This window comes from Nannobrachium achirus, assembly GCF_963921795.1.
Source record: "Nannobrachium achirus genome assembly, chromosome: 20".
Classification (NCBI taxonomy): Eukaryota; Metazoa; Chordata; class Actinopteri; order Myctophiformes; family Myctophidae; genus Nannobrachium; species Nannobrachium achirus.
In genome coordinates this window covers 42,421,380-42,431,814 of record NC_137827.1, presented here as the reverse complement: position 1 = coordinate 42,431,814, position 10,435 = coordinate 42,421,380, and the positions used below count along the sequence as shown (strand labels likewise).

The 10,435-nt window shown below is 42.4% G+C and overlaps 1 protein-coding gene across 8 annotated transcripts in view; it reads left to right on the top strand.

Moving 5' to 3' along the window:
- klc1a (kinesin light chain 1a) overlaps positions 1 to 10,435 on the top strand; it is a 60,684-nt gene that overhangs the window by 26,134 nt on the left and 24,115 nt on the right. For all 8 annotated transcript variants that reach the window (XM_080751252.1, XM_080751251.1, XM_080751253.1 and 5 more), the window contains exons 7-9: positions 1,149 to 1,236; positions 3,168 to 3,269; positions 6,673 to 6,846. In XM_080751252.1, the coding sequence (XP_080607378.1) occupies positions 1,149 to 1,236; positions 3,168 to 3,269; positions 6,673 to 6,846 (364 nt within the window). The remainder of the gene's footprint in view (positions 1 to 1,148; positions 1,237 to 3,167; positions 3,270 to 6,672; positions 6,847 to 10,435) is intronic.

Below are 10,435 nucleotides of genomic sequence, written 5' to 3'. Positions count from 1 at the left end.
GTTGTGTGCTGAAAATAGCAGATCTACAAGCTCACAACGCGTCGCGCTGCGAGGCGTTGCGAGGCGTTGCGAGCTTGTAGATCGGCTATTTTCTGCACACAAAACCTGAGAAAAAATGACTCTCTTCTCCACTAGTCCCTCCCTAACGTTTTAGTCAAGTTTTCATTTTGTTGACGAAATTGTCAATATATTTAGTCTTAGTTTTAGTCATCACAGCTTAGTTTTTATTTCGTTTTTATTTAGTTTTCGTCAGTGAAAAATAAATACATTTCGTCATAGTTTTAGTCGACGAAATCAACACTGCTTGTGAGGAATCAGGGCACAGATACGCTTAATTACATTTCACACTAAACTATTATTCATAGACAAGTCATTGTTTAACAACAAAACGTTTAACATGTTTATATATTTTAATTCAGCACGACTTGGGGGCTAGAGAGTGTCCATATTGCCTTGTAATGTTTAAAGTTAAATTTGGCTATGGCTGTAACTTGTCTAAAAGTGGATTATAATGTGAACACAATCCAAAGCCTGACCCCACCCTCCCCTTCTTCACATAGTCAAAAATTTAAAACACTTAAAACGGTCACCTATTATGCATTTAAGCATATGCATAGCGCATACATCGTCACACGACGAGTAGCGTATATACGCTGACCTACAAGCTCACACTCAGATTTTGAAACATTGTAATTGATGAGAACAATATGACACAATTACAATATTTTGACTCATTTAAAATAACCTTTCTGGGGTTTGGTCCATATTATATCCATGCTGGGGTGTGCTTGATAACGTGTGTAGTGTCGCGCCACGTTGTGAGCTTGTAGATCAGCTATTTTGACTGCTTCTTAAAAAAAATAGTTTTTCAAATTTATGGAATTTCTTAGATTTGTCTTTTATTTCTTCATGAAATACTGAAAAAATAATTGCATTTGTTTTTTAATTAATTATTTATTTTTGCTTTTTTGGGAATGTTTTTTTTTTTTTTATGTTTTGAAATAATAATAATTAAAAACTAAATGTAGGAAACCAACAATTAAGGGACCGATAAAATTTCCGCGACCCCTAACAAATGGGTCCCGACCCAGTGCTTTATGAGGTGTTGTATGTTGGAGGTGACAAATACCTGTCTGTGTGTGCCTCAGGGACCAGAACAAATACAAGGAGGCGGCCAACCTGCTGAATGATGCTCTGGCCATCAGAGAGAAGACTCTGGGAAGAGACCATCCAGCAGTAAGAAGCACTTCTTATGTTTATTACTCTATAGCAGGGTTCCCCAATAGGCGGCCCGCGGGCCATTTGCGGCCCGTGGGGGGCTACTGTCTGGCCCCCACCAACCCCAGTAATAATGGTGGTATAAGAGCAGCAACAACACTAGTATATCGTCGTTGTCGGGCGGAAACCTTGTATGTCCAAAACCGTTCGTTTTGTATTTATCATCTATAAAATGTACTAAACTAGTGAAAACAGCCGATCTACAAGCACACAACTTGTTGATGCATGCTTCTTGCGTGCTTCTTGCGTGCTTGAGTTTTTTGCGACGATCTTGTATGATGAAGCAGGGCTTTGCTTTACCAAAAAACATACACATTTGAAACTTGGAGATACGAGGTTTCTGCCCGACAGTGACGATATCTGAACTGTTGCTGGAGTAGCGGAAACGCCACCGTCACCCTGCAATGTTGTGGCCCTCTGCTTGGTACCCTAGACATAATTCGGACCTTGGGGAACCCTGCTCTATAGCGTTCCTATTCTGACACGTAAGCTTATAAATTGGCTATTTTCTGCAAAGAGATTGCGGGTAGAGGAAAAAAAGGAAGGGGCTTAGCATAGATCACTGGGGACTCGTCATTGAAGCATTGGGTTTAACCCACAAAAAACCTTCTGCAGGTGCCTTCTAAACCAGTTGTTCTCACACTTTAAAGATGTTTAAAAAATGTTCAAAAATAGCAGATGTACAAGCTCACAGTGCAGCACAAAGTGACACACTGAGAGCTTGTACATCTGCTATTTTTGAATGGCTAAACAGGATACAGTATAAAATATCCCCATCAAGCAAGTATTTAACAGGCTTACATATTATGTTCTTCTTGATTGATCTCTTGGTTATTTCAGTCGTTGACCGTGGTGCCCCGACTACGCCCTCCCCTCTGCTCCCCATCCCCCCAACTCGGTGGTCCGTGAAATCATTTACTACATGAAAGGGGTCCTTGGTAGGAAAAGGGTTGGGGGGGGGACCCCTGGGTTCGATCATCTGGTGTCCAGATTGGCAGGGACATGGTTGGACATGACTTAGATTACGGTCTTTTTTTTTTTAACTCTCTTAACTCTGACAGGCCTGTCTCTCCGCCACCCGGACCCTCATCACTTCCTTTTGGGTGGAGCTGAGGTTAGGCTCCTCCCTCTCCCCTATCCTATGATCACCAGGCGTTTGTCTCTTCTCCCCCCCTTTGATTTTTTACGATCATGAATTCCTGCTCTCTCTTTGACACAATGCCACCAATTCATGACGGGTAAATGAGTCACACTTTCTTTGATGTTTGAAATGGTTTATGAACATTTTGAATCTCCTGTCCCCCCATTTCTCTCTCTCTCTCTCTCTCTCTCTCTCTCTCTCTCTCTCTCTCTCTCTCTCTCTCTCTCTCTCTCTCTCTCTCTCTCTCTCTCTGCCCCCCCCCCACCCCTCCCCCTCTCTCTTGGATGTGGTGGATGTGTGTCACCCCCACTGATTGGGATCAAATGATCTTTCCTACAAGCACGTACAGAATCACCTCCTGACTCCTCTTTTTTACTCGTTCACCGGATCAGTGGCTCTGTGCAGCTGTGGTGTGGTTCTGTGGTCACACACACACACACACACAACCCACACACTGCTCGTGCACACACATTGCACACTTGGGTGTTCGTGATTTCACTCTGTCCTCCCGGGTTTTTACAATCACTAACTCCCGTTCATGTGTGTTTGTCTGTTATGTGTATGTATGCATGTGTGCCACCGTGGCCACTATTGTGTGTGTGTGTGTGTGTGTGTGTGTGTGTGTGTGTGTGTGTGTGTGTGTGTGTGTGTGTGTGTGTGTGTGTGTGTGTGTGTGTGTGTGTGTGTGTGTGTGTGTGTGTGTGTGTGTGTGTGTGTGTGTGTGTGTGTGTGTGTGTGTGTTCTCCAGGTGGCTGCCACACTGAACAACCTGGCTGTACTGTATGGGAAGAGAGGGAAGTACAAGGAAGCAGAGCCACTGTGCAAGAGAGCTCTGGAGATCAGAGAGAAGGTAAAAGAAAGACAAATATCCACAATGTGTTGTATCCCTTGACAGTTTCGGAAAAACGTATTTTAAAGGCATTTCTTGTCTATTGGGTCATCACCCAATAGATGACATATTTTGAGACGGATTCAAACCTGATTCTGCGGGTGACCCACCTGGGCACCCGAGGTCTGAGATTTTAAACTCAAGGTCACAGTGTCTGGAATGATATAGAAATGTACCGACATCTGATAAAAAATAACGACATAATGACAAAAAGGTTTTATGCTTGAATTACAAGCATGTGCACAAACGTATCCAATATAAGAATTATATTTGGGATTGAAAACTAATTGAATATGAAGGAGTAGTATGATATATAAGTAGTGGGGTACAATCGCGCAGTTTGTGTCTCTGGCTGAGTGCGTAATGTGATTTGATGCATCCTTGAGTTTCCCCCGTCAAACTCCGTCATTGTTCAGTGAAGATATCTGACTTTGGAGGACTTCAAGTCCTTAGAGGATTCATTATTGTGGCTTGCCTTCACGTTTGTCCTTATGAAAGGCTCTGCTCAGCAGTCCTAGAGGTGGAGAAATGTCTCTTCTTATTTATCCTTTATTTGTCACTCTTGGGCTTATTCTAGCCATTCACCTCTTAGTCGGGGATCCACATGCCCAAAAGCTAAAGGAATAGGGTTGAACCTGTGATGTTCTGCCGCACTTTTTATTTCTGTTTTATCTATTAGTTTGGTCATTAAGGTCCACAGAATGAGAGGCCTGCTCTGCCGGAAACATTGCGGAAAAAAAGTTATGGACATTTGTATATTCACTGTCCCATTGACTCCACTAGAAATATTAAAAAAAGAAAATAAATCTGCTTTAAGTAGCATGTGAGGGGTCAAACTAGGGGTTCTTCGTCATTCTGAATCCATTGCAAGCATTTGTTTTGCATGAAAAACATTCCTTGGGCAAAATATTGGCAACTAAACACTGTGAAAAGTGATGAGTCATCACTTTTTTCCCACTTTTCACAGTTCTGGGTGGCCAAAATTTTGCCCAAGGAATGTTCTTCATGCAAAACAAATGCTTGCAATGGATTCAGAATCATGAAGAACCCCTAGTTTGACCCCTGACATGCTACTTAAAGCAGATTTATTTTTATTTTTTAAATATTTCTAGTGGAGTCAATGGGACAGAAATATACAAATGTGCATAACTTTTTTTTGCGATGTTTCCGGCAGAGCAGGCCTCTCATTCTGTGGACCTTAATGACCAAACTAATAGATAAAACAGAAATAAAAAGTGCGGCAGAACATCACAGGTCCCCTCCCATTTTGGTGACTGGATCCCCGGCTATCTGCCTCATATTTCCTGTTGTCACTCCTGTGAGAATGAGATGTGAACTCTGGTTTAGCTGAGGCCGTTTCTTACTTTATGCTCCTTAAATTCATATGATATCTGTTCTCGCATAAGCTGAGAGATTTGCCACCAAGCTCCTTCCTGACAGGCGAGGAGGGATTGGGGGGGGAGGGAGGTGAAGACGCACAGTTGCTGAATCAGGAGGATTTTTCTCCCCGGAGTTTGGTCTTTTTATAGCCTACAAGCGTAGAAAAGCTTGTAGGTGCAGAGTTGTTCCCCAGATTGGGATGCACAATAAAATACTAAGTATCAAATGGACCCTTACAGGTCCATTCCATTTGGTTACATTTGTAGACTCTCTGACCTTCCAATGCATAATCTAACACACAGGATTTTACTGTGTGGAGAAGGGAAATGGAAAAAGGTGTTTAAGGGCATGTAAGCCTCCAGTTTTTATTCCAAATGCTGCTGAACTTAGACACCTTATTTAAACGAATTCATAAATCCTCTGCCAGCAATCTGCTGCTTTACTTTTTAATGCATGTTTCATCAAAACCAGGCTGAACCTGAATGTTGTACTTTAAATCCTGCACAACATTCCAAGAATAAAAATAAAAGCATCTGTGTACAGATGCTTTTCATCTTTTGTTTTGTAAGAGAAAAAGGCTCATGTGTAGCTCAGCAGCTGTGACTTCTGGAGCATCTCTCCCATCAATAAACCAAGATCAGTACCAATAGAATACCAGCGGCTTTCTGTGGGGAATATGGAAATCTGTTCCTGCTTTTGACAGCCGAGCTGTCGGATTATCTTCTGTAGTAGACTCCCCTGCTACAGAAGTTATCTGAGGAAGGGGAGGAAAGCGGGAGAGTGTCACTAACACCGCGTTCACATTAGCGGCAACAAAGCGGCAAGCTACAAGTCATTTCAGTGGAACTTGTTGCTGCATGCCCCTTGGAGAGCAACCTGTCAGACGTGACACATTACCAGACCTGTGCTCCTGCGTTTGTTTATCGAGATGTAATTTAATCCGGCAGGTCAATAGTCCAAACCACTGGCACAGGTCAAATGCTGTCACGCTGTGTGGGTCAGTGGGTACCAGCACATGGTACCCTTCCCGTTGATGGTGTCAGGGGTTCAATATCCGCTGGGGCAGTCAGTCTGCGCTAAAAATACCTGTGCCGTTGTTTACTCTAGGGATTGGTGCAGGGATGAATCAAATATGTTGCTGTAATGTCATTTTAACCACTTTCAGCTTGGTATCCAATTGCAATTATAGGTGATTTTATTTTTCAAATGATCATTTTCAGAATTTCCCCAAATAGCTGTTCTATTATGGGTGAGAATTCTCACCAATAGCCTAGGCCTATATGCTTAATAGTTTTATACTCCGTCATCTGCCAGTGTAGCACAACAAAAACAGCCGATCTTTGGGCGCTGATGGTCTAGCAATTGTGGTTAAAGTGCTTGCCACATACAGTATATATGCTCTGTCAGCGAGTCGCACGTTTGAATCCCAAGCCCAAAGGCCTTTGCTGAGTGTCACTCCCTGTCTCTCTCTCTGAGAGCCAGCGAGATCCACTACTGACGCTGACAGGTCACTGCCGCGTCGGTGACGGCTGTTTGATCTCGCCCCTGCTGCTCTCTCTCCCTGATTCCTGTCATTCTCGCAGAAGAGACGAATAGCCGATCAATTAAGCTCACAACACGTAGACGCACCTAGTATGTGTAGTTAGTAGATCGTAGACGCACCTAGTATGTGTAGTTAGTAGATCATCTGTTGTTGCTAGTCCTTGTGCAACAACGTTTATGGGTCTTACTGTAAGTGGTTAAGGGAATGTGTTTTTGATGACGCGCTTATTGAAAGCAAATGATAAAGTACGGTTAAAGACATGAGTTATCCTTTTTTTTTCATTTGTCCGTTTGTTAGGCAGTGTCATTACATCTGTTGTGCGTTTTGTTTTTCAAGTCGTTGTTTCAACCACTAACACTGGTAGCCGATATTGTTTTAAACCCCCATATGTTACCCTCCCACTCTAATAACTCTTCCTTCCTTCCTTCTATCTATTCCCAGGTGTTGGGGAAAGACCACCCTGATGTAGCCAAGCAGCTCAACAACCTGGCCCTGCTGTGTCAGAACCAGGGCAAGTACGAGGAGGTGGAGTATTACTACAGGAGAGCCCTGGAGATCTACCAGACCAAACTGGGCCCTGACGACCCCAACGTGGCCAAGACCAAAAACAACCTGGTGAGAAGGAAACGCGTGTCGAAGGGGAGAAGCTAAAAAGTTTATATGGTGGAGAATAGTATTTAAAACCACTTTTAAACTTAAAGGAGCTATAGTCAACTTTCTCTTGAAAAACGGACGCTAAAATGAAAATAATGTTTTTGAAAATATTTAAAAAAAAGAAAATTAAGTTTCATATGTGTTTCTATTAAAAAATGACCACACAAAGCGTAAAATAATCATTTTGGCCATTGTCAGCCTGACTTTGTTTACATCCCTCTTCTATTCTTTTATATGGATTGATAAGGGATATAAACAAAGTCAGGCTGACAATGGCCAAAATGATAATTGTATGATTATTTTACGCTTTTTTGGTCATTTTTGAATAGAAACACATATATGAAGCTTAATCCTTTTTAAAAAAAAATGTTTTTGAAACATTATTTTTATTTTAGCGTTCGTTTTTCAAGAAAAAGTTGACTATAGCTCCTTTAAGCGTCCCTACTTTGGGCATGCCTTAATAGAAATCGGGAAATGTTCAAAAATAGCAGATCTTCAAGCGACAAGTCGTGTCTTGACGATGCGACCGACAGTCATTCCACAAAGTATAAAATAGGGCTTAAGTCGTTAAATCGTATCTTTATTTAAAAATATATATATATTATATTACACATACTATTGCACAATGCTAATACTGGTGATGTAAAAAGTACAGCGATAACCTTATTTGCATAGCAGTGGCATTGAATGAAGCAGCATGAATAGTGGGCGATGTATAATAGCAGTGATGAAGTAGTTAAAAAGTAGCAGTGCCAGTGTTTGTGGTGTGGGCGATGGCTGATTTTTAGCAGTCACACCTGGTGAGTTCAAATAGTCACCAAATAGACTCAGAGCTGGGAGGGTGTGACTGTGCACCTTGGATGTACACACAGCCATCCCCATGCATACTCTGGAGAGAGCCTGCTTTTGTCATGACAGCAATTCCATCTGCTCTTATGGCTTGTAAAAAATCTTGCCTTTTTTCGACAATAAAGTGGAGGCCTCTGGTCTCTGAGAGGGAGGGGATTGTGGCTTTAGCTGGTCACTCCGGGGAGGTGTGCATGAACGCAGCTTGCGAGTGTCGTGACATTTGCTACACATAGTCCCACTAGATCAAGGAACAAATGCCGCCCTTTTCACATTGGTCTGTTATAGCGCCACCACCAGGTCGGTGTTGATTTTGTCGACTAAAACTATGACTAAAAATGTTTGTCGACTGTGTTTTTTTCACTGACGAAAACTAAATAAAAACTAAATAAAAACTAAGCTGTGATGACTAAAACTAAGACTAAATATATTGACAATTTCGTCAACAAAATAAAAACTAGACTAAAACGTTAGGGAGGGACTGGTGGAGAAGACAGTCATTTTATGTTTGGTTGCTCTCAGGTGTTGTGTGCTGAAAATAGCAGATCTACAAGCTCACAACGCGTCGTTGTGAGCTTGTAGATTGGCTATTTTCAGCGCGCAACCAAGTGTAAAATCAGTCATTACGATGCCATCAAGGCCCGTCAAAATACTTGAGTTGACTAAATCAACTGAAGATTTAGTCGACAAAAACGTATGATATTTAGTTGACTAAAATTAGACTAAAACTAAAACTTTTCAGGTGAGTAAAATTATGACTTAAACTAATTACATTTTATTCAAAAGACTATGACTAAAACTAAATCAAAATTTGCTGTCAAAAACAACACTGCACCAGGTAGACTTTTGCAACAAAGAAAACATTTTTGGAACTGCCTCAAATCATGCATGCATGATGAAGAAGACATGCCAGCCTTTTCAGATTGGCCTATTATAGCACCACCAGGACGCCTGACCTGGTGGAGACCTGTGCTCGCGAGAGCACTGCTTCTAGTTATTTTAGGTATGACCCTGTTTTGGAGTCAGTTTGTTAGGTATGGTAGTCCGGTGTTCTGCATTTTCCCTTTTGCTTGGGGGGTGGTCACCGTGGCTTCATTTTGCCTTTGTACCCTCTGTGCCACCAGGAAATGGGTCATTGTCATTCTGGATGAGCCAAAGGGCAAGAGAGATTAATGATGCAGGGAAAACGCTACTGCCCCTGCCAGTAAAACCATGGAATATTTGGCAGACAGTCCTAGATTCAGAATCTGGTGCCGGGTGCCTCTATGCCTGATGCTTCTGCCACCCCAAGCTGAGCTCTCCTGATCTTGCCACCTCCAAGCTTCCCCAGCAGAAATAACGTTACTACCAGCCACCTCTGTGGCTTGGGTTCCTTCGACACGGTCAAGGAGGTCAAGTAGATGCTCGAACAGATGTATTGTAGAGAGAGGGCAAGATGTTACAATCCAGAGCAGAATCAGTCGCTGTCATGACAGAGGCTTTCTCCACGGTGTGTGCGGGGATGGCTTATTTATCCTGTGCGTTGATTAGATTGATGCACAACAGGTCCCTCTCAGTTCAGAGTCCATTTAGTTTGAATGGATATGGGTGTACTGCTTAAATCACCCATGTTGTCTGTCTTCCATTCTACTCTCCAAAGTCTTAAACATTCCCCACCACATGGCAGACTTGTTTTTTTTTCTAGTGTTTATGAGGGCTTCACGTAAGTGGTTTAAGTGGCTACAGTTGCCAGTGGGTGGCACATTTTATACTGAAAGGGGATAGAATGGGTGCAGACTAAAGTGTCTCTAAATTCACACATGCCTAACTTGAGTTAAAATCACACCTGTGTGTGTGTGTGTGTGTGTGTGTGTGTGTGTGTGTGTGTGTGTGTGTGTGTGTGTGTGTGTGTGTGTGTGTGTGTGTGTGTGTGTGTGTGTGTGTGTGTGTGTGTGTGTGTGTGTGTGTGTGTGTGTGTGTGTGGATCATGTGTACCGATTTTTGTGACATTTGAAGAAAATATGTAGGAAAAGGAGCAAAAAGTGTGTTTTGGAGAAAATTCAAGATGGCGGAAAATCTATCATGGCGCAAATGGGCGTGGCCTATATGGGGAGATGCGTCATGACCCAAGGAATCCAGGGAAAAATATTTTTAATTTTCCGACCTACGGTTCAAGAGTTACAGGCCAAAACGTAAAGTGGGGTGTTATGGCGCCACCATGCGGCCAAATGACACAATTATTTTTTATTTAATCCTTGAAATCATTATGAACCTCCTCTCCAAGTCTTGAAACTCTAGCCCCTATGGTTTGCGAGAGACAAATAATTGAATGTGAGTTTTTGCGATTCCCATTATAAGTCAATGGGGAAAATTAATTCACTAATAAATTAATATCAATTAAACTATTGAACCTTTCTCTTAGCAAGTTACTAGCCCACGATTCCCGAGTAAGCCGGTCGATTTGACATATGGCGCGAGTGTGTGGTGGCAAAACTGTGGGACTAGTAGCGTGCCGAAGTTTAGGAAGTTCAGGCTACATACACACAGACACACACACAGACACACAGACACACAGACACACAGACCCACACAGCCACGTATAGGGAGCCTGTGCTTCACACAGCTCCAAAAATGGATACATGAACTGAGGATTTTCCTGTGAAGATAAAAAGTGGCGTTTGCCTTAGCAGGATTTCCCCATTATAAAAGCACTGCACGGTATATT